This window comes from Patella vulgata, chromosome 3, assembly GCF_932274485.2.
Source record: "Patella vulgata chromosome 3, xgPatVulg1.2, whole genome shotgun sequence".
NCBI lineage: Eukaryota > Metazoa > Mollusca > Gastropoda > Patellidae > Patella > Patella vulgata.
Window position 1 is genome coordinate 66152909 of NC_065881.2, and position 27699 is coordinate 66180607.

The window sequence follows — 27699 nt, forward strand, 5'->3', positions numbered from 1 at the left end:
GTCATTGAAACATTTTGACATAAAATAATATTTTAACTTTTTGGTGTGGGGATTACTTAGGCAGCCCTATTAACTTTGATATTTGGGTAAAGTGTCAGCATTTTGACATTATTGCTGTATTCATGTACTGTTTGTTCTGTCTGTATTTTAAGGTCAAGTATTTGTGCATTGTATATTAAAAATTGTAACCTTGACCAAGGAATCTTGTATAAACGATTTTATTTTAACTATAAGTATGAACTCTAGGCTATTTTGAAAATCCATGGACGTCATCAATATTATTGTTATAATCTAATCCAAATATATTAAATGATACATATAAAATACATGGCACAGCCCCAGCTGTTCTACACTCAATAAATACTCTTTAAAAACATTTCAATTATATTTAGCATATATTTCAAACTACCAGCATTGGTCAATCCAAATTCGTGTATATAAAATTGGCTGAAAGCCTTCCACTGTGACCAAAGCCCTTAATTACCTGTAGGTATGTGAATATGAATATCTATAACATAAAACCTAGTTCCATGCATAAATTTATTATAATTAAAGAGGCATTATGCAAGATTTGGATAAAGAGCTGGCTGTTCTCGCTATAATATTTCAAAAATTGATCAATGGCTTTAATTGTCTCAACAAGAACAACGGAACATTTAGCCTGTCCCCCACCCCCAATACCGAGAACAACCCCAACCAAAAGTCACCAGTGCATTGGGCAAAATATCTGAATTGTCAAGAGAGAAATAGAGTTTAATGTCAACCCGACACAATCTAGGCCATTTCAGGAGTTACATATGGTAAAATTTCAACAATAATTTGCTTGTGTCTTTAGCAGTAGGAAGACCTGGAGAAAATCTATGGGTTGGACAGGCAACCCTACACCTTGTTATGTACAAGCTTGCTACATATATTTAGATTAAATGACAGACCTTAATATCTATCTAAAGCCCACTCGACCAAACAAATCCTCCTGAATTATCAAGAAATCGCTCTTAAGTTCTAAAATACTAGTAATCAACTTAAACAGGCATTATGTAAGAGCTAAATATGCCTATTGCAGGTTTTTATTGGGCATTAAATGTTATATAAATTATTAATTAGAGATTTATTAACATGACAAGGCCATAACCAACTCTTGATGCCATCACATAGCTCCGATTTTAAGTAGATTTGAACAATTCGGCCATTTAATGCTTTAATTTAAAAATGTGAGGCTAAGACTTGAATGACCAGTATGGTGGTTACGATCAATGCAGACATCTTGTCAAAACTACAACCATTGAGAACTTTGCTCAAAATAAAGTAATTTAAATGAAATTTTCAATATATTCAATTTTTTAAATAGAAGTCTACACAGGCGTTGCAGAATCAAACAACAACATCGTTTTTCACAATGCCAAATGATTCCAATATCTTAACCAATTTCTGTTCTGCACGAACTCCTACTTCAATAAAGATCACTTCTTATACTGTCAACTATTTTTTTTTTCTTTATTTTTTTTTATTAAGATGTAACATTATATTGTTCTTGAACTGGTTTTACCCTTCAGTTGAAATCTTATTCTTTAATTTCAGAGACAACTAAAGAAACATAATTTAATATGGAAATTTTTTTCTAAGACTGTTTTAACGATTCTAAATAGTATTATCCTCGAGTAATACAATCTTAGTTTATAAACCCAGAATAAGAAATATTGCATATAATAATACAAGTCTGGAAGAAGATCAACTATCCTTTAATATATTCCCTATACATAAGATATTGTATCATAAATCAATAAACCAACACCTGTATGTTTTCAAATCCTATTTTATTTGACATCGTAACACAAAATCAAGTTAGACTGGCAATATTTCCTTATATCTGTCCCACTTTGTATATAAACTGGACAAAAGCCAGTCTCTGGGGCTCCAGAACGGTACAAAAATTGCCATGTATGTCAGCTAATTTTCAGTTCTGACTACTTGATGCTAAACAAACCCCCCAGTTACCTTGGCTATTGGATTGGAGAGAATTTATACTTCTGTCTGTTTTCTTTCTCTTCACTTATCACTAAATATTCTTGATAGTCGCAGTCAATCTCTGGAACAAATATGGCTGCTATGACATGAAACAGACAATTGTATATCTTATTTGTCCTTCTGTCTTGTTATGGTATTTGTTTTCTGTCTCTATTGATCTAAAACCAGATTTTTGATGACCCGGCTTGCTATCATAATAATGTAATAAAGTGTTTTCTAGACGATCTGCATGAATAATCCAGATGAAGAAATGAATAAATATGATAAATGCACAACAATGTGATATCTTATAGACTTATTTCTATAAAATACTTAAATAATGTTGCATTAAAGGAGCTAAATCGCTAATATTTGGGACCTAGATATTGACAAGAAATGGGTCACAACGCATATAATGATGTAATCTGCAGGGGCGGATCTAAGAATTTTGAAAAGGGGGGGGGCGCCGCAAAATGAGGGCACTGACCGCGGAGACGGGGCACGCCGCTGAGAGGGGATTTTTGGGGGGGGGGGGGCAAAAAATTATCCATCATTTCCTTGCATCTGTAGCCATTCCAAGAGCTATTTGGCTGATATTTTCATTTAAGTAAACGTTTGGAAATCGTTGAAAAAGAGCCTTAAAATCGAGCAGAAAAGCCAGTTGAACATGCAACTCGAAAATTGTCAAGGCGAGCGAGGCATTATGATGGGAAAAAAGACGAATCTATTCCCTAGCCACTTCACTATTTAAACCTTGTAACTTGTACTTTGTACTGTCCACACACGAAACAATGCTACATCAAGTTGCACTCATGCGCGTCGGTGATGGGCATGAGTGTATACACCGCCGATTCCACAAGATGTCTGTCTATAGTCACTCTATAGGATTAGGGCACCGTCAGCTAAACAACAAGAATTCGTTTGAAAGTGGAAGCATTAATTAGACCAGACTGGTGTGTTTGAATCGATGGTTTGAGTCATTTGGGATCCCTGCAACGGCTTGGGAACGGACATATTTGGGTCTGAGAAAAGGCATATTCAACAGTAAAAAAGGGCACTGTCGAAAATTAAGGGGGGGGGGGGGGGGCGCACGCGTCCCCCCCCCCCCCTTGAATCCGCCCCTGATCTGAATGTATATAAACTGATTTTCATTCAATCATTTCGTTTTACTCTAATTTCAAATCAGTTATGTCCTGCAAGATACACCAGAAGTCTCAATTGAGTGGCAATCTCTAGCGCCTAGTTATTCTAGTCTATTGCGCATGCTCCCCAAATAAGAATATTGCGTCACCATTTGACATGATTTGAGGAATGTCTAGCCTCGTTCTTTCTTGTCCATTGTTAAAAATGGCGCTGAAACGCATTATGGTACACCAATGGTAAAATGTTTATTTTGTCTTAAATATTGGATATCAGAAACCCATCTTTTCCCGGCAAGATCACAACATCAATGTTGATTTAAATTGACAAATAATTTGTGTTTTCAATGTGAAATACTTTGGATGATTTTGAGTTAGAGACTTAGCTACTTTAATCTGGGGAACAAGAAATTAGTTTCAAGACTTCTTGAACCCTAGCCCTATAGACCATCTTTGAGCTAAGTGGCTCAGTGGCTAAGGCACTGACTCACTAACCAGAAATTCTGGCTTTGATCCTGGTGTTAGCCAAGGAAGTTACATGGGACTCTCCAGCATGGTTTCCCCGTGTCAGTAGTGCAGGGTGGAGGGCCTGGCTGTTGGAATTCAATTGCTGTCCAAGCAAAATTTCTCACACAGTTCACTGCATGACATATGCCTGTCTTTATTAGCCTGCCTGGATCAGATGTTAAGCCCCATTTCATTCATTCATATAAAAGTCACTTTTAGTCAGGATGTACTGTACTACTTTGGTAAACCTTATACTTGCTTATAAAAAATCAAAAACTTTGAATTGTGAGCCAGTGGCATTCAGGCTTAAGACTGTTTTATGGTTTAGATCAATACAATGTGAGCCTTAAATTGACCAGTCAGATCCTCCCACAAATAATCAGATTAGTTTGTGGAACACATGTGTATGGAGCTGAAGATAACACAACTTTAATGAGAAAAATGTCTGGTGATCCAGAAATATCAAAATACAGTCATTACAAGTTTTCTGGAACAGCTACAGAAGTGTTCAAGTATATAATTTCAATGTCTACTTATTATTATATTTTTTAGTATAATGAAGATGAATGTCTGGAATTTGCTATGTTAAAAAACAGATATTTTTCTGAGGAATAAAAAAAAATTCCACATGAAATTGGTAATTTTCAATTTTATAAGTCTGGGAAGATTGTGTGCTTTGTATTGCCTCAGGTCTACTTACATCTTGCCAAACATGTCCATATTTTAATATCAAATATCTGTATTTGCTTGTATTTTTTTAAGGTCACCAAGAAGATTAGAAGCTAATAAAAAGTAGAAAAAATTTAGTCTACCATGTTAACTTGACACTTAATTACTATTATAACTACAGATGTTTAACAACAGTTATAGAAGACATTTTTTTCAAAAATAGGCAATAGATTTTTATCAGTGTGTAGATACAGTGGCGGCACCACAACCCCGACCTCACCCATTCAGACAGACATAATAAAAACCTTTTCATTTGAAGCCACATCAATAGTTTATCATCACAAACTAATACCAGATATATATTTACGCTGGTGATATAAACACTCTTTGAAATTTCCGTTCAGTGTCCTAGAGAAAATACAAAGCAAAAACAGTCCGATATCATCAAACGAATGTTGTACAAAAGTTCAATAATCAATGATATAATGCCCACCCACACATTATTAAAGGTTATACATTAGTCAATAGCCTACAAAGTTTGATTATCGCTAGATGAAGGGAGGTAATTCTGTATACAGACAAAAAAACTTTAATATGGTATCTTTCTCTCATTCAAAAATTTCACTACTTGAAGAATTTTCACAATCTATTCCATACAATAGATAAAAAATAAATTGAATGCTAGTGTTTTTTTTTTTATCTGTTAGTCCAGGAATAAACGCCTAAACATTAATTAATACAGTATGTTACAATATTTTTATTTCCTATGTGAAAACTAACATAAGGTTTCCGTAATTTGTACATAAAGCAAAAACTGCTACATTTGGCATTTCAATTATTCTTCTCATTTGTCAATAATATAAAATAAAGGTTACTGGGGTGATGGTAGTTTGGTTTTCAGCATGCAATTAAATAGTAAAATTGCTTTAAGAATTTCAAGTAAAACTAACAGTTCTTGTCAACCAAATTCCGAGATAGAGAATGTTTAAAGCGGATGTGATACAGATGAAGGAAGAAATAGAAATTGTGAACTGATTATCAAATATTGACACATAGGTGACAGTCTAACTTTCCTTTTCACTAATGTCAACATGGCGTGGTAGACCACCCAGCTAATAAATACACTTGTCGTTGACATTTTCCTACACCACATATCAAATATCACTTTTACCTGTTTCTTCTATAATAATCTTCAAACAAACCTCACTGATTGCATGCCTCAGATAAATGTATCTTCTTTATTGCCCACCGACACCCAAATGGATCAATGTAAAAGTTTTAATAGGGTTTTATTTAGTGTGATGATACACCATCTCTAGCTTTACCTTTAAGTAACCTAATTACGGTAACAAAGATTTTGCCAAGGCAGTACTCTGAATAAAAATATACATGTTTCTTTTTTTGTGAAACCCTTTTGCCTTTTCTATATGTGTAAGTTTATTACACATCTACATGGGATCATTCGACCAAAAATGTTATATAAGTAATTAACAAAGATTTTATCGAGGCAGTAGGCCTATCCCCGAAATAAATACAACTATTATTTTTTGTGAAACCTTTATCTCTGCCTCTACTATGTATTTCAGTTCATTACAAATCTACATGAAATCATTGGACCAAAATGTTTGAAAAGTAATTATGTGTTAAAATAGTTCAATCAACACACTAACATCTTCATCAGGGGTCGTACATCAGATGCATCACAGGACGCTGTTATTATTTATACCTGATCTTAATTCATTATACTTCAGCCCACGCCTATCAATAAAAGATTTTGTAATTTCACGGTTCCTAACTCAAACCCTAATGTTTCTTGATTTGAGACAGCTTTCAATTTTTAGACCTTTAATCTCATCAACAAAAGAATAATCTACATTTAAATTTGAATGCTATCTATATCTTAATGCTTCATCTATCCAACAACAAAACATAGAGCAATAAAAGAGTATAATAAAACAGTTAAATGCAAGGAAATAATGTTTTATATTGATATTCCACTGACATTATGGAATAAAACAGGGAGAAAATAGCACCACATAATTATACTTAAAAACATACAATATCATACACAATCAAAACACATCCCCTTATTACAACTATTGAACATTGGAACTAAACAGCTTGAAAGCCATATGTCTGTGACAAATATGTAGCCATATTGCATGCCTGCTGCTTAATTCCAAAATGGATGACATATGGGTCCCCTGAGATAACTTATAGCAAACAGCATTAACTAGTACACAGGGCGAAAGAAACAATAGAAATTATTAATTAATATAATACTGGTTTGCAGCTGCCATAATGTTTTACTTTCTTTTTTCCAGTAGTTTTTCTTTATCCAATATCTTTAATGCCAGCATCATGTCGTCATTCTTGTAAAATTCCATAAAAATAATCATGCAATAGAAAGTAATAATACATTTTTTATATTTATTATTGCATTATTTGTGGTTAACTCATATTTTATCAATAAGTACATCAAAGTCATGTTCATTTTTAGCCTTAAAATATTTCAATACTACATAGAAACCAATTTCCAGATATCTACTGGTATTCTCGATTATTATTACACATCTCTTTTTATTGTCAATAAAACAATTCTTCTAAAAGCATATGGTCAATGATAGAAAGTTCTTCTAAAAGCATATGGTCAATGAAAAAAGTTCTTCTAAAAGCAGAGTAGGTTTGAGAGAAAATAAATATAACAGTCCAGTGCAAGAATTAGTGGTGAAATAAAACCATTATTTCTGTGTTGGACCTATTATAATAAACTACCTAAAACCAATCCATTGACAAATAATCAACATGCCAGACACACCACAAATATCTCAAAAGGCAAAATTCACTATTTAGAAAGACTTAATACAATGTACAAGAAGGTAATTGGCCTGGATGCAAAAAAGGTGAATAATGGGAATGGGATGCATGCATATATAATAACTATTGTATACATCTATTGTTTGGATTGTTGAACAGATCAATATCATTTATTAGACTTAATTAAATTAATGTCATCCAACATGTAACACAGGGGCGGGTGTGCGAAGCCCGGCCCTCGGTGGCCAGACTCACGGGCAATCAACCAAGTCATCAACCGGCTCTTTCGGAGTACATTACGACGGGGATCACTACCATTTTTAAGTATTTTTGTTCTCCTTTCCCGCAAATTGTTCGCCAACACAAAAAATGGGGGGGGGGGGTGCGTCCCCCTTGGATCCGCGCCTGTAACATATTGAAATAATTTTAATGATGCATTCATTTTATTGTTGGCCTAAATTCCTAACATTTGATTTTATATCTTCTAGCTAATTCAGGAATATATGTCTACAAATTAGGTGTTTTTATTAATAGTAAACTTAGCATATTATTTCTATACATTTATCAATATGATACTAATATCAAATCATCCTATTGCAATCACACTTGTGTGTACTTAATAAAATGTCAAAGAAATACTGAGGTTAAAATGTCATGGAAATTATTGTTAATAGGTCCCCCCATCATCCAGCCACAAGTTAAAGGTTATGCTAGTTTAGTGTCATATTTCTTTATTCATCACACCCCCCTACTTTCATTGGGAAACTCTCTGTGTGTGACAACTTGTTACAACGGTTATAATTAGTTTTTACTACACAATACTAACTCTACAGTAATGTAGACACAGACATCGCCATTTATTTTCATCTCTAAAATAAAACTGATCCTTTATTTACATTGAATATTTTACATTGTGTACATGACACTATTAGTGAAGTAAGAATCCATTTTATTTTATAAAAGAATTTCAGTTGACACATTGAGTGCAAAATTGAGATCTATTACTCGTAGCCAATCATTTACCATGTTACTAGACTGCTTGATTTTCAAGGATATGCATCATCTATTGCCATATTAACAGCGGTGTTGTTTAGAATTGTTTTTCTAATTGTACTTCATGGACACTTTTGAAATCCTTGAGTTCAGTTTTCTTCCAAAATATATCACATGCAACACATCCGTTTCATAATAATTCAAAATGTAAGTGTACAATTATAATTGAATCACATAGCTAATATATAAGATAGCATTGCCAGTCAGGAAACAAAAGCATGCCCACCAGACGCTTTGGAAGCTAGGCTTTGATTAGTGGAAAAATAAAATGATGCTTAACTGAATTTAGATAACACTCATCTAACTAGATGAACAATTACAAGTTCACAAAAAAAAAGTTTAACCTGCAGAACAGGGGCAATAACTCCATATAAAAACAATGTACAAGGCTGAATTTCCTTGAAGGCAGGCAAACAACCACAGCAAATTGGAAAAAGAAAATCTCAAAAACTGTGACCTGTGGAGTGTTAATAAGAATTGCAATCTAACAAACTGATTGACTGAGATGATAATATTCTCTCATATAAAATGTGACTTAATACAAAAATATTAATTGTTAATGGTTAATACCCAGTGTCGAAACATTTGATTCAAGAGTTTTTATATTTGAACCACAAAAGAGTGTCAGTGTCATGCTGTATTTTATAGAAAGTTATACCACAGTTTTGAGCAAGGAAATCGTTGGCTATCACTGCTTAATTAGAATATGCTTTAGCTACGACCCAAAAATATATTGTCAAAATATGGTAAGACATAAACAATAGCTAATCCATCATTGTTACCTTGGAAGCATGTATATGAAGTTTAATAACAGATTTTTATTGACTGGATGATGCTATAGACAACTAATATGAAAATAAGGCTTTTCCCTATCTCGGTTCTAAGGCTATTTTAGAATCCTTAACGTCTATTTTTCACCATGACTCTTCTTTGCTTGTCAAAAGGAATCATTTCTTGCCACATCCAACACAAATTCATAACAATCCAACACTATTTTCATGTTGAATGTAGCGATCCAAAAACACAAACAAAATTCGTTTGAAATGATCCGCCATTATGGAACACAAGCCTGCGCAGACTGGAGGTTACGATTTCATAGCTGTGCTCTGCCAAAATTCTTGCTGTATTTCAATTAATGGACAAAACTGTCAATATTGACACCACTAACGTTTATATATTCAACATACATAAACAATTATTACATAAAATCAATTAATACATTATTGAAGTACAGCAAGAATTTTCTTTCGCGATAACATTCCATTCCTAAATTTGGAATATTGGCTTAGCGCAGACGTGAGTTTCATAATAGCGGATCCTTTCAAACGAATTTTGTTTGTTTTTTTGGGTCGCTAAAGTCTACATGAAAAAAATTTGTGTCGGATTTGGCAAGAAATGATTCCTTTTGCTGAACAACGAAGAATCACCATGAAAAATAGACAGTAAAGGATTCTAAAATAGGCTTAGAAGAACTGAGGTGGGGGGGAGCCTTATTTTCATATTAGTTGTATATAGCATCAGCCAGTAACGGATAGAGGCTAGAGCCGATAAGAATCCGTTACTAAAGTAACTAGTGTATAAACACTGCCCTCCTGGTTTTTTTTTTTAAATTTTGGTGGTGGGGGGAGGGGAGGGGGACAGAACTACATTTTCTGGGCCTGTGCAGTGGCTAAGTCAAACAACAATCAGACCTTCATAAACACCCAAAACTTGTTTTCTGGGGTGGTTTTTTTCAAAATTTTAGATTGAAGAGCCATGTATTGGGTTTGATGTGGACAGTGGATGGGGAATCCAAGGAATGGAAAGTGTTTGGTTGCTACTTCTTACACTACATGGATTATTGCTTGATCTTTTATGAAAATAAACTTTTGATGTCCAATTTAAGTTGGACTTGTGTTCATTCTTTTGAGTGCTACACGAGAGAAATTATATATTTTTATGGCATGGGTAGGGCCTAATGAATATAATTTTAAAATTTGATAATAATAAAGATTGTCTGATTGTAATCCATTTTATTGCCCACTTCTAGCCATATCTGCTCTTTTACACAAAACAAAATATTTCGAAATTATCCAAGTGGAACAAAAAAGGAGCAAATTTTTAGCCCCTCATTTGAAACATGGAAGACAAGAAAAATAATGTATTTATTTGATTATGGGCCAATTTTATATAAAGGATAATTTGAGTTTAGAAAGCTGTGTACCTATCAATCAAAATTAAATTTTGGCGACTTTTTATGATTGGAATCGAGGCACGATCCTGCTATTCAGTCTGGGGGCCATGACATCATGCAATGACAGCAGTGTAATCCGCTGGGAGTATCCTATCGTAATGTTCTCAAACAACGGAATAAGCGAGGTGATGATTTAACACTGTATATTAACAAAGTATCTGATGATGAAGAAGAGTGGGATGCCGGTTCATATCTTGGTCGTAGTAACTACTGAAAGGCACCCACCTGTCTATATGAAGGAACAGCTGCGACAACAGGTGGACAGGGCATGTGTTGTAGCCGTGACAGTTGGTCGGCAGGCGATACGACTATACCATTCCCATAGCGGTTGAGTCGACTATCGTCAACTAATTTCTGGCACGCGCCAATTTTAAACACAATGAAAGAGCAAACAGAAACGCGACAAATAAATAAATAAGTAACAATACCGTAACGTAAACGGGTCATAAAAAATAGCGTGAATGGTAGTCACGGATATTTGAGCAGCATCGACAGAGCACTTCAAAGGCAATTTATTTTCTATACATTATTTCAAAATGTTCGACATTATATATATGGAATTCAACAAAATTACTATGCTTTTGGAACGAGAAATAGATGGGGGTTAACGTCCACTCGACACAAACTCGGTTATTTCGGGATTAACATACCCATTCAGTTTTATTTCAATAACTCGCGTGCACGTAGGGGTCTTTAGCAGTAGGAGGAAACCAGGGGACCCGGAGAAAACCCACGAGGTTGGAGAGGCGACCTAGTCTTTGTCACGTGCAAGCGCGAATCGAAACCACGCCATTTGACCCAGTGACAGACCTTGTGATGATAGACCCACAAAGTACTATTTTTAATAGACATGCGTAAATTAAACAGGTTTTTTTTAAAAAGAATATCCAAAAGTTAAAACCGTCTGATATATTGAACAACATTAAATGGACTTTCAAATCGAGAGCTTTTGAAAGCTAAAACAGTGACAATTTACATCCAGTAGATTTCCAAGGGTACGAATGTGGGTGAAATTGAGAATGTCTGAAATAAATAATTTTATAAATTAGTGTAAAACGGAGTAATCATCATCAGTCGGCTAAAGGTTATCTTGCTTGGGCGACACGTGTTTAGTTCTCTTTGTTGTTTTGGCGGGAAAACGTGAATCCCGGGGAATCTTTTTGTCATTCAATATATATATTGAACCTTCATAATCTGCATTTACTCATCGCCGTGATATCGGTCATATTTTCCAATACTCAATCTTTCATAGCAAAACAAAAATCACCACATACTGATTTCGTGAAAACGTTTTTTTTATAAGTGTTTTTAATTTGTTTTTTTACTGCAAACGACGGTCTTCGGGTAAATATCAAATACCTTTGATCGTGGAGACAACCGAGACGTATTTTCCGAAAACCCCAACAAGCAATCGCTAGCTTCCAACAATGGAAATACAGCCATGTTTCTGATAGATATTGGCGGGGAAATTGTGCTTTTGCAAAATCGCAATAGGCCCTATTCTGTTTAAGTGATATTATTCTCTGAAGAAAATTTGTAAACTTCTTTTCTCTTGAAAAATTCTTGCAGCTATAGTTGTCAAATCTATTTGAACTATATCACAATTCTATGAGTACATGATGTATCTATAGACACCATTAATGGATCTATATAAGAAAATGTACAGTAAGGGTTCAGTTTCATAAACGGAGGTAATTAATTGGCAAACAAAAAGTTTGAATACGTGGATTAAACCTCTTGTTGGATAATATAAACCAACACTTGAAGAGACGATGGTGTTTCGAGATTTCAATGAGGAGTGCTTCAAGCAAGCTAAACGTTTATCGACCAAATGGGGAGCCGTCAGCTGGTGCAAGTTGAGCCGACACTGGACAACAAAACGTTGTATAGATTCTCGCTGTTATTCCTCTCTCGTAACACGGGCTTGTTTCTCACATTAATCATTCAAAATATAGATTTCCATTGATGCTTTGGGTGCCTAGTAGTCGTGTGAGTAGTGTACAAGTTTACATCATTCAAAAATCGACATATCTGAGAAATGCACAACCCTCGCAGTATTTCTTGGCGTGAAGCATTTTTGTCTTGGACGGTCTCACGCGCGGGATCGCACCGCGTGCAGAATTTGTTTCAATTTCACATGAATCGAAATTAATTCTTGTCAGAAATGTTTCATTCCCTTCTTATATGTACTATTGGCTAGAATTGATGAAAAAAATATTGTTCATTGATAAATCAATGGAGACCATCTGCTTTTCGTTCCACAGCTATCCTGTTTCTCATGAAAACTTATCAAAAGTTTCTTAAATCCAAAATTTTGGTCAATATCCAATTTGGTTGGTGAAATGATAAAAATGAGATATTGTGAAATGTTTGATATCAAATTACTTTAACTGTCAATACCTAACGGTTAATTCACAAAATTAATTCATATTCAATGATTTTGTGCCAAACTTGCAGGCAATTTGTTTGATTACACAACAGTATGTAAAATGATTTTATGACATTTTAGAACATGTTTGAGCAAATGTTTGTAACATTTTAGAATAAAGGTTTGATTTTATAACACTTGAAAACAATTTTTTTTCCTATTACCAATATATAGATTTGTAATATTTTAAATCATAGTTTTGGTTGAACAATTTTTGTGTAAAATTTGAAATTAATTTGTTTCAAATAGCATTAATTGTTTTTCGTAACCAATTGGAGAAAAATTTGACACAACTTTAAATTTTAAAGAAAAGGAGTTGGAAGGGAAAGAAAAATTAAATAAACAATGATGTATCAATAAACTCATTTTATCCCAAGTTTAAGATCAACACAATACTTCAGTCATACTAAGACTAAAATCTGATTAATTGTTTTTCTGGAGTTATGAGCTGTTAAGGGTTCTGTTATTATGTGCACACAGCTGGATCTTAGTGTTTCTTCACATCAGTATGACTAGGTAACACTTTAATTGTCAGCCTCACATGAACTATGTGGACAAGTTGGAACCAGGCTTGAAAAATCCTGAAATTCTTTTCGGGTAACGATCGGGGGACATCCAAGAGTCCAGTTCTCTTACTGCACGACTACCATCGCTCCCTTATCCAAAGAAACAAAACAAAATCAGATAATTCTTTTCATATTAACATTACATAAATAAAAACACAACAACATAATGACATGTATAATTAATAAATTATAATCTATGTTTTAATAACTTCAAATTCTTCAAATAGAAAAACCAGAATATAGTAACATGCACCACAATAAAATTAAATAGCATTTTGAGTATTATAATATCCATTCACAAAGAAATAATAGAAATGTAAAAAAATTTATTACTACAATTCTTAGTGTCTTATAAAATTCTTTTATCCCTTCCCCAACTTGCACTCCCCCATGATGCTAAATACATTGTATTTAATTCCTGGTTTGAAATGATAATGTATTTTATAGTATAGCAAATTTAATCAAGTTATCAAGCATACTATTTGTAAACAAGCTTGTTAACTAATGTAATTAAGTAGATTGTTGCTAATGAAAAGTTGATAGCCACTTCATGGCAATAACATCTCATCTCTATATAAAGCTGAATACATTTGATTTTATACCAAATTGTGCTAAATTAAGTAGAAAATTATTAAACCGAGTTGCTGACATTTAGTAATTTATTTGAATATACACACCATACAATAATTCTATGGAATAAGATTATTGTGATGTTTTGATTAGGGCTGCTTGTTACCATTAAAAAATATTAGGGAAATAAACAATAATTGTATTCCAAAGAATTGTGATCAGTGTCTTGCAAATTTTTGCAAAATTTTACTTTTTGAGATTGATTTACAATGTATATTAGTATTCCACCAGTATAATATAACTGGTATGATATATTTACCAGAATATCACAACACAATTAATACAGATTATTATACAGTATCCACCGTTGATATTTTAGCCAGTCTGATTAAAACACCGATCTTATTTCGTTTTGTTTTTTATAGTTCAAAATTTCGTTTTACTTCCACTAGGATCTGGAAGAGTTGTTATATTACTGGCGTTTTGGTTGATGTGAGGGATAAGCCAATGATATAGCCTGTTACGGCGACTTCTTGGTGTGCCAAGCACGGAACTGTGGGTAACCTACTAGAAACGCCAACACTGATTGATTAATCAATGTCTGACGTCATAGGGTCAAAAGCCGCTCGTACGACCCCTGACACGACCTTCGAGTAAAGCTTGTCAGATCTTCATGTAGATTAAGCCATCGAAAGTATAAAAAAAAGAAACGAAATATAGATCTGTATTTTAATCAGATTGATATTTTAGCATGTCCATTACTTATGTGCTGAACAGTAACGCCAGTACTCAATTGTTTGTGGTTTTGCAAGTGTACTGCATAATGTAGGCTACATTAAAATTTGTAGCTTGTCAAAAAAGTTTCTCATGAAGTATCTCCAACATTTGTAAAATATTGGTTGATGTTTTCCTATGGACTGTTATGTAAATGTATCATAGATTTATCTAGTATAGAAATTATTTGTGTAAATACAAAACAACAAATCAATAATAATCATAACATGAAGAATAACAGAAACATAATTACAAGATCAGAAATATATTTTCCTTTAAGAGAGGGAGAGATACTGACATATCAATATATTTACTTCTTGTTAAAATCCTATTCTCATTCAATGAGCCTGGAGTGAATATAAAACTGATTTCAGGGTTACATGTAGGCCTATGTAATTGCACAAAATAATCACCAAACATAAAAAATAGGGATATTACTGTTCCTAAATTGGTGGCAAGTTAATGACTTATTCCTTAAAATCTCAAATCATTTAAAACAAGCCAACAGTGAGGCTGATGTTCCAAGCTGCAATCCAAAATAAATAAATGACATGTCATATTAATTAATTGCACCTTAATCTGTTTGAAAAGTATCAAGCAATCGAACTGATGATACTTAGTTTAAGCAGAAAATATTTAGATTGAACTCAGTCAAGGTGTTGAAGTACCAGGTAGTGAAACTATACACTAAGTTTCATAACTCTTCATCAGTTAAAATCAAAGTTATCTTGTCCCAAAGCATCGACCAATGAAATGGCTTAGTCTGCTTCACTTAACCGGAAAATGTTAATCATTGAACTCAGTCAAGACATTCACCAAATGAACATCTACACCAAATTTAAACATTCTACCTCAATTAAAAGCCGAATTTTATGTTCCAAAGTTTTGAGCAATCAATTGGGCTTATCGCTACTTAGCCTAAGCAGAAAATTCTCATCATCGAACTTAGTCAAGGTATTGATATAATGAATCTATTCTTTGAGTTTCATCACTCTCACCCAATTAGAACCAAAGTTATTGTGTTCCATGGTCTAAACCAATCAAATTGTTTATCTCTTTCTTCGAAAGGCAGGGGACAAAAAATGTAGTACTATAGAAGACAATCTACATATACAATCAAAAGCCAACCTCACTCATATCTCTTCCCTTAAATTATACACATGGTAAGAATTCTTCTGTTAGTCGGTTCTATTTAAATAGTTCTCTTTTGATTTAAACGGAGTTAGCTTTTTAACTTTAGGGTGCAAATTTGATAGTACGAATGGAGGCAATTGAGTATGCAAACACATGAAACAACAAGAGCATCGCTAACGCTGCAATATATGTCCACATTCCTGCTTCGATTGATATGGTACTTTTTAAAATGAAGAGAATGAAATATGAAATTGCTGTATCGACTGCAAGATGACAAGAGGCAAAGAAGGCTAGGTGTTGGGTTTGTTTTGCCAAAATATTGGAATTGTCATCTCGGTTTATTGAACAGTAAAGGTGATAACATTGACTTATGAACAAAAAACTTTGATAAATTAAGATATCTGCTATTAGTTAGTTAAAATTGTTAGTAATCAGACACTAGTCATTGCTCAGTTATGAATAACTGTTCACTCCACGAAGTTAGCAAATGCTGGTCAAAGAGCTTTGTTTACGTCACATGACTTCTCGCTCACTTTTCCACCCGACCAATACCGTTAGAATTATCCCTGCTTCTATTCAATTTCTTGACGAATTGTTTATACAGATGCTTTGATTTTCTAAAGGAATCATTGATTTTCAGATTGAATTAACTTTTAATAAAGCAGAAATAAAAATAATGCCAACTGTAGACTGATTATCATTCAGCGTCAGACATGTCATGGCTGTCCGTGATCCGGAAAAAGTATTTGACTAAATTAATGGACACTTAGGTTTTATAGTATAATTTAGTATCTTGCATTGCATAATGCATTTTCAAGAAGGTATTCGCTTGAATGAGAAAAAACGAGTTTGCTAGGGTAAATGAATAATATCCAATCGTTAAAGAACACATGCATGGTCGAAAGAACACAAACTTTTTTAAAATGTTTTTTGTGCCTCCTTCATGTAAATATTCTTAATTGAAATAAAATATAATTAATATACTGGTAATTAAAATTGTAATAAACAACATAGACCAATATTTTTAACAAGTCTTCATGGCTATAGATAGATCTGTGGTTGAACCAGCTCATTAAATTTTGTTTGTAAATTTGGTACCATACTGTACTTAGGCTAAAAACTTTTAATAATATTGACTAGAAAGTGTCAAATGAATACTCCGGGGGTATTTCCAACTTTTAATACATGTTTTTTTTAACTTTTAAAGATAAATTGAAATTATTGACATTTTATAAAATATCGCTATATAATGATTATATCGCGATGTTTTCAAAATATATTGCGATATCTGTGTCCAGGAATATCACCAGCTCTACTAAGTGTACTGTTTAAAATAAACATAAGAGTTCCATGGAAAGCAGTAAGTGAGTAGAAGATGGCAATTTAAGTCGACCCATAGCCAAAATAAGCCAGTTTAGAAAAAAAAAAGCATTCTCAATGATAGGTGGTGAGCTGGGTTTTCAAAACCTGATCATCTGCCTCACCATTGTGACAGACGATGGTAAGCTAGCTTAATGATTGCTGGCATTTTAAAATCCGCTAAACTTAAGCGCCTGCAGAGCATATCAGATAGTGGAAAGATTGGGTAAAAATATAAAGTTTCCAGATAAGGGACACAGTCAATAAACTATCAAATTCACTAGATCATGAATAGAGAAGGAAGAAAATGGAGAGTTTAACATGCAAACTAACAGTAACACACATATAATTATTACTGTTGAAATATAATTTGATTACAATCTGAATGAGGTATAACAATTGTCTGTGCATCCCCTTCTACAGTTGTATCTTGATCTAATAACGTGTGATATGTGACATAATTTACTGTACAATTACCCTCGACATCAGTAGAACTAATAACCAAATTACCCTGTTGTATGGCAGATTCTAACTGATCGGGACTTATCTCAGAATCTATAACAAAATTAACAGTATTAGAATCAGGATCAGCATCATTAGAAACACTGTCCACCCCTTCTTTTTTCACATCATCCGATTTCGAGTTGGTCACTCCATGAATTCGACTGAGATGGCGCTGAAGATGGTGTTTATGTCGAAACGAATAATTACAAACATGACAAATAAACTGACCAATCGTAGTGTGCGATTTAATATGAGCTTGACATAAGGCCTCTTTGTTGAATCTCCAAGTACAACCTTGAAAAGTACAAGCAAATGGTCTATTCATATCGTGTACACGTTTGTGTTTTTTTAAAGTCGAGTTATCCAAATAAGCCTGACCACATACATCGCATAGCACACTGCCTTCACTATGAAGCTGTCGATGAGAGTGTATTAAAGAATTAACATTTGAGGTAAAAGAACATTGTGTACAGCGAAACAATCTTGTTTTATGAGTTCTACGATGAGCGGAGAGATAATTCTTTGTTTTAAATGCTTTACCACATTCATCACATAAATATTTATTTTCCGTTTTATGAATATCAACATGTTTACGTAAATATCGTAGACGATTAAATACCTTTTCACACTGAAGACATGGATAATGACCGGGCTTATCCTGCGATTCCACACCCCGCGATTTTTTAACTTTCAGCTCTTTGGATCGTTGACTATTAGCTAAATATTCAGACATTCTGAGTAAATTTTGCGAGGAATCTAACTCTGGAGATTTGATTTCAATAAACTGATGTATAGCCATTATATCAGTATGCTCTACAGACATATGTTTACATAGAGATGTTCTCCAACTCGTTACAAAATCACAGTGTAGACATTTAAAACCATGTTTACCATATGGAAATTTTTTCCCATTTATTGTATTGTTTGTCAAAATAAAATGAAAATCGATTTCTTCTGTGGGATTATTTTTCAGGAGTTTTGATGTTTGACTTTTGGTTGCGGTTTCAGTTTCGGTTAAAGTTGAGTTTTCTATACAGTTCTCCAAAATAGGTTTTTCTACATTTAATTCAGCATTTTCAATGGGGATTATTTTTTCTTCCTCATTAATACTGAGTTCTTGAGAATTTGAGTTTTCAGGCAGTGGAGCATTGGGTTCCATTAATGAATCATTATCAAATATATTCATATCACCAAGTTGATCATCTGTTTTAGTGATAACAACGTGGACAGTGTTTAATTTATCTGTCATGGAACTATCTGGTAATGCTTGATTATCATTAACAATAGCTGGGCTTTTTTCTTCTACTTGATATTGTTGATCAATGGTTTGACTATTGATATCGCTAACAGGATTATTGATAATATGTTTTCGGTTGATCTTAACTGGGCTGTCACTTTTTATAAACTTTACATAGTGTTTTTTCTTGTAATGATCACGTAGAAAAGACTGTTTGTTATACGACTGGCCACAAAGAGCACAGCCTACGGCCTGAGCTGTAGTTGCATCTGAAATGTAAAGACTCAACAATTAATGAAAATCAATATTATAGAATTCTTCTTCAAAACTTTTTCAAGATGTAATGGTAGGGCTGTCAGTCATGGAGGGTCAAGATGTAATAGTATGGCTGTCATTCAAGGAGCGTAGCTGAAAACTAAATGAACGAAAAACAGGAATACCGGTAGATATTGAAATAAAATGTATCTGAGGGCAACACAATATTCATGATTAGTGGAGCTGTGAAATATAACGGTAATTGACAGTATTTCAAAAAAGATTTTTTACTTAATGCTCTTAATATCTCAGGCATTGGACTAAGGGAACCACAGTGACTCAGTGAGTAAGACACTGGCTCACTAGCCAGGTTCCGTGAACAGTCCTGGTGTTGTTCCATATTATGATTTTGTGTTTATATTTAATTGGGGGTGCAAAAGTGTCTTACAATGCCACTGGTTTAGATACATAAGTACATCCAGTGGCATTTCCTGTACTGGGTGATACTAGTATCTTTATGTATAGCATTCGTTGTAAAACTAATTCGGAGAGATTTTGATTTAACAGTTTTTACTTATTTTTGAAACAGGCTCCAAAGCGTTTTGGTTCTGTTATGCAAGCTCATTTTCGACGTTCCAAACTAAATGTTTGGTGCTAAGACCCCCTAAAGATAAATTTTAAATGTTCCTATTATTAATTAGAACAGGTTTCGCTTCAGTTTTTATATTTTACGCCAACATTTATTACTTTAAATCTTTCAATGAAGAGAAAACTAAAACCTGCAATTGTGATACTAATAATATACTATATAATCAACTATTAGCATTAATTAATTTCTATGGTTGGAAATTCTTTATTTCTGATTGCTGAAGTTCATTGTATAACTATATAACGCCGATATGAATTATGAAGTAGCATTTTAAAAAAATATATGAATAAGTTTTGTAACTTTTTGGGGTAACTTGTTGTCAAGTCGATTGGATATTTGAGTAGCTGTGATTTTGAATAATTAGGGATCAGTTCTGGGACCCATAAAAGTCCTTTCGAATTTATAATCAACAGAATCTTATATTGTTCTAAATATACAGCACAAGTGTTGTGTTATAAAAGGTAGAAATTGACAACCAATTACATATAAAATCACATACAGTAATTACAACCATAATATGTTTACCTCTAGTATTTTCACAGACAACCCCCACCCCACCACTATAATACTTGCTGGCCACGCCACATAATATATCCTTCGGCAGGAAATCTGTATTCTTGTTATGCCTCATTTTCTGTTAAACGATATCGGATGCTCCACGGATCATGGTATTGTACAATGGATATATACAAACAATTTGGGACCAATATCAGTAACATACTCCCAGAATAATCATCAACAATTTAATGAAAAGAGCTTTGCTCAGTTCAGTCAAAATATTTTTCTTGTTGACAAAAAATGTCAGAAATGTAAATCTATAATGCAATAAAATGTAAATGTGGACGCATATTCCTGAAGCAATGGCCTGAGAAATCCCTCTCTGCCCATTGCTGGATTGGCTTCTGATACTTGAGCATTTGCGGGAGTATGTCTATTCCTGTGCAATCAAATCTATCCCAAGTACAGCAACATGACAGCCTTTTGTTTAATCTGGGGTCTTCCATTAAAGCAGTGTTTAGTGGGATTAGCTCTAATTAAACGAAACACTGTGGGGTGTATGATGTGGACGTTGTGATTTTTTTTTCATAAACTGAAACAAATAGATCTAGAAACAAAAAATGGAAGGAACTATTGAGACTTACGTGTAGACTTGTGAGTAAGAAATTCTATAACATTTTGAAATGACTGACCACACTCTCCACATTGTAGAATATCTGTAAAACTACTGTTTTCTATATTTGTTGACGAAGACAAATCTAAAATATTACACATAAAAAATAAAATTTAATATTTCTGACAACAAGCCAACAGTGAGGTTTATGTCCCTAACCCAGTGGTTCTCAACCTTTTTTTGCCAATGGCACACCTTGAAACACAAGAAAACATAGTGGCACACCTGGCTAAATACATATGAAAAATATCTGAATTTTGCAAAATAAAAACATGGCAAGTCAGACGGCATACAACCGTAGACAGAAACTACTCATAGACACATAGACTGACTCAAACTAAATAAAGAAAAACACAGCTATGAACTTATCAGTAGACACCAGCAAATACTCAATTGGGATCATGTGGTTTTTTGCATTTTCTTGGTGTGCCGTTCAAAATTCCGCGGCACACTTAGAAAGAATACTTATTTAAAATATCCGAATTATGCAAAATAAAAACATGGCAAGTCAGACGGCATACAACCGTAGACAGAGACTAGTCATAGACACATAGACTGACTTGAACTAAATAAAGAAAAACAAAGCTATGAACTTATCAGTAGATACCAGCGAATACTCAATTGGGATCATGTGGTTTTTTGCATTTTCTTGGTGTGCCGTTCAAAATTCCGCGGCACACTTAGGAAGATCTCGCGGCACACTGGTTGAGAATCACTGCCCTAACCCTTAATCTTGAAATAAATAGCTGACACACATTAATTATTTGCAAATTTATAAAGCATCCAGTAATAAAATTGCTTATCACTCTAGTTAACCTGAGAGAAAAATTCTCGTTATTGAACTTTGTCAAGGTACATGTATTGAAGTAATGAAACTATACAGCAAGTTTCATCACTTTCACTCAATAAGAATCAAAGTTATATTATAGTGTTTCAAAAAATCAACAAACCAAACTGCTTATCTCTACTTAGCCCCAGAGAAAATTCTCAGTCAATACATTCACACAACATCTACACTAACTTTGAACATTCTACTTCAATTAGAAGCAGGTTTATTTGTTCCAAAGGAGTGATTGCTAGATGAACGCATCCTTATAGAAGCTTGAATAAACCCATAAAGCTCAAGAATAACGAATGTAGTCAACAACAGAGTCAATGAACAACACAGCCAATGTATGGGACCCGATGTGGCTCGGTAACCGGGAGGTTGTGTTCGATCCTGGTTTTGGTCGCAAAAATTCATTGGAATTTTTCAGCATGGTTTCCCCCTTTTTAAAGGTGCAGGAAGCAGGGCCTGGCAAGGGACAGTGTAAATGTATACCATTCGGATGGGAAGAAAAAACAAGATCCTGTGTACACATTGGCATGCACATAAAAGAATCCTTGGCAGTTGGAATTTGATATTATGAGTAGTTTTCTTCATAGTACACTGTGTGGTGTATGTCCGTCTTCGTTATCCCAGTCGATGCAGAACAGTAGTACATTAAACCCCATTTCATTTTAGTCAATGGATCAAGTCTCTTCAGTTTAATTCTTTGTTATCAAATATTAGATAAGAGCAACACAAATTATACTCTGCACTGATATTATAAGTGGTCAATAAACTCATATTTCATGTTTTGTCAAAATCGGATAAAAAATGTGACCTAAAGACTGTCCACCATTAAATTGTGGACGGACATTTGGACCGTTCATGTATTTCACCGAACACAATACATTAGAAATTACAATATTTCTTTTAAAACTGAATATAAATCACTTTATATACATTCATGTTACAATAATTGTGCTTTTGGACACATTTTGGTTTATTTTAAGATTCACAAGAATAGAGCCATACCCTTTAAACTGTCATCAACAGTTCATTTATTTGTTACATGTATATTTGTTGTATTGTATTAATGTCATTTTTGTAATTGTATGCTGCTCCTTGTGGGCGTTTTTATGCAATAAATTTACTTACTTAATTACAGTAAAAAAGTAGCTAAGGGGAGATAACTATCATTGGGCCATAAACAAAGATTTCTCGCCAAGCTTTGGCTATAAAACATAATTTGGCCCCAGAATGTAAAAAAGATCATTTCAGTCAGTTACCCTTATGGAGGTCATAAAATGTGAAAAAAATATGTCCACCATAAGCCAAAGCAAGTAATTTTAACAAATAAGTATAATCCTGGAAGTATGTTCTAAATTTTGCTGAAATACATCAAGCAGTTTCCGAAAAGCTGAAAATACACTACATAAAGTTCCCTATCAGGTTTGCCCGGTCTAGTCCTCATTTGGAGAGAGAGAGAAATGGGGTATAACATCCACTCGACACAAACTAAGTCATATCGGGACTAACATAAGGGACTAATATTTGGCCACTTCCCTTCCGCATTTGGTCCAGAAAAAACATTTGAATAAATCTGAACAGCACTACATGTACCTGGGTAACATATCTATCAATTTCAATGTGTAACATATACTAAGTGCTCATAAATACATCCCAATGAAGGTACTCCTGTGGGGTCAAGCAACTTCATTGAACAAATGTGAATATCTGCAACAAAGCAACAGTTACACCAATCTTTTTAAAAATCATACCAAAATTAAGATCATCATCTGTCATTTTTAGATCATTATTTGACTTCATCTTTTCTTCAGAATTCGCAGTATCTTCTACGATGGTAACAATAAGGGTATCCTGGCCATTTAAAGATGTACCAGTTCTGCTGTCATCCATAACTTTAGAATACACTAAAATCCTTTTCAATTCCCATCTAGACCTGTGCTTTCAAGAACAAAAATGGAGAAAAAGATTAGTTTTTTTTAAAATTGTTAATTTAATCATCAGTATATTTGATTCAATTGACTTGCCTACTTAAATTAAAGAAGCAGTATGTAAGATTTAGATGAAGATCTAGCCATTCTTGCTATAATAGTGCAAAATAGATAATGTAAAATGAATATACGTGTATTGAAAATTTCAGCCAAATTACTTTATTCTGAGCAAAGATACTAGCTTTTGAAGGTTTGACAAGATGTGTGCATTGATTGTAACCACTGTATTGTTTGTTCGAAGAATAGCCTCACTTCTCAATTTATAATTAAATCATTAAATGGTCAAACCGTTCTAATCTTCTCACTATCCGAAACATGCGATGGCATCGAGGAATGATTTTCATCTTGCCATGTTAATAAATGTCTAATGAATAGTTTATGTAACATTTAAGGCCCAAAAAAGACCTGCAATAGGCAGATTTAGCTCCCACAGAATGCCTGTTTAATTATAAGTTTAATGGGTGAGTATGATCTGAAATTGTGCTTTCATTACCCTACATGTATATTCTAGACATCTTATTGAGAATATTAAAAAAAAAATACCACCAAGGACTTTTCATTTTATTTTTGCTTGGAGTCTTTGTAAATTTGTTACTTTAAGGCACGTCTAATGATTGAATCGGAACTTCATTATACATTCAACATGTTTCATCTTAAAATATATTACATTTTAATGATGCAGCTTCAATGCTTCATATTGTGAAATATTAATGTTTTATTTAAAGATGCATTATGTAAGAGTTAGATCAAGAGCTGTCTGTTCCTACTGAAAAATAGATAATAAAAAATGAATATATTGAAAATTTTATTCAAATTACTTTATTTTGATTGAGTGTTGGAAGATGTAACATAAATATTTTATTATTATTAAATTTTTAAATCTTGCAGGCGCTCAAGTCCGTTTAAATCTCTGTCATCTGATGATCTACAGAGTTGATTATGGGATTGTCATGTCTAAATAATAGTTTATATAACTTATGAAACCAATATAAAGACCTGCAATAGGAAGATTTAGCTCTTACAAAGTGCATCTTTAATGTCCCATTTGCGACCATAAAACAACACATAATCGATTTCCAAGTTATCTCCACCGGCATTCGATTTACCAAATACTACCCAATACCAACTAAATACTACATTGTACCACATACATGTACTACATAATACTGTGAAAAATATACCGCATATTATTGTGAAAAACTAATATAACACAGTGGTTGAATTATAATTTTTTTTTTTAGTTAATTCACAGAATTACAAAATTTTTACAATAAACTGAAAAAGTCTATGTATACATGTATAGGTATCAGTACCCAGTAGTCAAATATACTACCTTATTAATATTATTAATCAAAATTGATAGAATTCTTGAATTACTTCAATATCAATGAGTTAATTCCTCATAAAAAGTCCAAACATTTGAAATGTCTTTTTATATAGTATCAGTGATAAATGAAGCATGCCAGTTAACTTGTCCACACGAAATGTCTAGTTAAATTATCCACAAATATCAAAATATGTTGGTTGAGTCTTCCACACGGCATTGTTTGTTATGGAAAGAGATAGTATTCATAATGATTATAATTATCTGTGCTGACTGATACTTTTTGTCGTAACAACATTGTTTTCATAGAGTATAACTTTCATGACCTCAATTGGCAGAATATCGCCATTCAGAAGGTGACCACTGTCTAGACTGGTAGATCAATAATAGTTTTCATTTTTAGTTAATCTTGTATTATTACAGGCCCGGGACTGTACAGTGCAGTGGACGCTTACGGCTGGCTCCAAGAACAATTCAGTTGATATTTTGTTTTGGTGTTTAAATACTATTCACTGATTCAAAATAATCATCGTTTTATTGTTTCGGCTATTCATATTCAATCAAGAGGAAATTTTACAAAAAGGGCTGAGGGTCGCTATGTGTGCAAAAAAATTATTTTATCATTAGTTAGAATCGTCTTAATTCACAGTAACTATTGGCTAACGGCATGCATGCACGAAGGCAAACAATTCTATTTGCATATTTCATAGTATTATTGGCTTGAATTATTTTTAGATCGATAACCTCAATGGCAAACATGTACGTACTGTACTTACTGTAGAGTATAAGCATGTAGCACTATAGCACATGATATATCAAGTAATTCATTTTCCACAAACAAATGTGTTGTTATTCAAATAATTGTAATTTTTGGTAGTATTAACCCTTTATTTTACAGAAATAGATTGATTTTTGATAGTAGTAGTACATTTAATAATTTTTTTAAGCCTAATGAGTGAACATGGGAGATAACTGGAATAGAGAGATATTGTCATTGAATGACAATTAATCATATTTACCATACATTTTTTGCAAGTTTTCTGCAAATTTCTATATAATTATAATTGAAATATTATGTTAGATTTTCACAATAATGAGGTTCTGGTAGATCTAGTATTTAATTAGTATTGTATTATTAGTATTAGTATTAAGTAAATAAAAAACTAAATCGTCTCCATGATGATGTGTGGTTCAAACGTTCTCGAAAAGTTAATCATTTAGCAGAGCCAGATCATAGATAATACCGCATTATTTATGAACAGACCCATAATTATATCAATAGAAGAACAAACAAAACGGAATCGCACTGACGCCTGTTGAGTGTTCCGGTACAGTGCCAATCCAACCGAGTGTCATAGTTAGTTAAGTATTACTTAGTCTAAGTGACGTTCCCAGGAAAATAAGTTTTTTGTTTATCCTATCACTGGGAATTTCATCACCTTGGTAATCTTGCTGATCTTCATCTATCTGATATTTTTTCATTACCTATATTCATTTTACGTGAACATTCTCCACTTACTAGGTGGGAAATTGTGTAGATATACCTATACCTATAGCCTAAAGAAGTGAAAAAATATTATCTAGTCAACTTCCGTCAGAATATAAAAAAAGGGGAAACAACTCCATGTAAGAACGGTGTAAATGATTTTTGAAGCCACGCTTTTTGTGTCCGTTATGGGAAAATATTTCATGCGGTGGGTTGCCTAAAGTGTTGCACCTCGGGCTGTAATTGGTCGCTTACCGTTGGCTTGCGAACCTTGTTTAGACCCCCCCCCCCGCTTTGGGCACAATAATATGTGGCTGGGAGATAGGAGCGCCTTCTGAATATCGTGGGTTTTAAAATGGTTTCCTTCTACATTTACCAAAATAAGACCACTTGTCTGTGATATCACCTTCAGTGGAAGCGGAGTTAAACCTTACGAAAAAAAAAGGGGAAAATTTCATCAATGTAAATTCGTGTAACAAAACCCTGGGTTAAACTTAGTTGTTTTTTTTTAATTATTTTGTTGGGGGTGGGGGGTTGCTTACTGACTTTCAAAAATCATTTTTCCAAAAGTATTTATTTTGAAACCTACCTACAGGCATCTTAATTCACCATGTTACAGTTGAATTGGAACATTGGAATTTAGCCTGTCTTCGTTAGCCCGTCGGTGCAGAAAGGTAGGACGTTAAACCCCATTTCAATTTGGTTTAATTCCGTCAAGAATATCGCTATCCTTGAAATCTGTAACGCTTCAAGTGCGAATCTCTCTCTCTCTCTCTCTCTCTCTCTCTCTCACTCACTCTCTCCATCTTCCGTCCCCATATTTCGTCCCCATGTTAAACTTTCAAAAGTTTAAATTTAAAGGGTCACCATTTCTATAAAGTTATCTCTGTGGTGACATTCCAAGGGTCATCACCAAAGAGATAACTGCACATTAACTGTGTAGGAATCGTTGCCCTTTAAACTTAGGTTCGGGGATGAAAAAAACTCGAATTTATCA

At 33.6% G+C, this 27699-nt stretch overlaps 2 protein-coding genes across 2 annotated transcripts in view; both read right to left on the reverse strand.

Moving 5' to 3' along the window:
• The window catches only part of LOC126816667 (protein CBFA2T1), a 77556-nt gene extending 66862 nt beyond the window's left edge, over positions 1–10694 (reverse strand). Inside the window, exon 1 of the mRNA XM_050543388.2 lies at positions 10648–10694. The gene's annotated coding sequence lies outside the window, so the exon portion shown is untranslated. The remainder of the gene's footprint in view (positions 1–10647) is intronic.
• A 2836-nt stretch (positions 10695–13530) lies between these two features.
• LOC126816664 (zinc finger protein 91) lies at positions 13531–26804 on the reverse strand. Its single transcript, XM_050543378.1, has 4 exons — positions 26656–26804; positions 23656–23837; positions 21041–21154; positions 13531–19263 (listed from the first exon to the last, which is right to left on the reverse strand). Exons 2-4 carry the CDS (start codon positions 23792–23794, stop codon positions 17606–17608), a joined length of 1911 nt encoding a protein of 636 aa, XP_050399335.1. The 5' UTR covers positions 23795–23837; positions 26656–26804; the 3' UTR covers positions 13531–17605.
• Positions 26805–27699: the final 895 nt, after the last annotated feature.

Bases quoted from the DNA above. Each gene is read 5' to 3' on its own strand.
- LOC126816664 (XM_050543378.1), bottom strand. From the start codon at position 23,794: ATGGATGACAGCAGAACTGGTACATCTTTAAATGGCCAGGATACCCTT. The intron at 21,155-23,655 runs GTATGATTTTTA...GTAATATTTTAG, and splicing joins AGATGATGATCTTAATTTTG to ATTTGTCTTCGTCAACAAAT. The intron at 19,264-21,040 runs GTAAGTCTCAAT...TTTACATTTCAG, and splicing joins TCTTACTCACAAGTCTACAC to ATGCAACTACAGCTCAGGCC.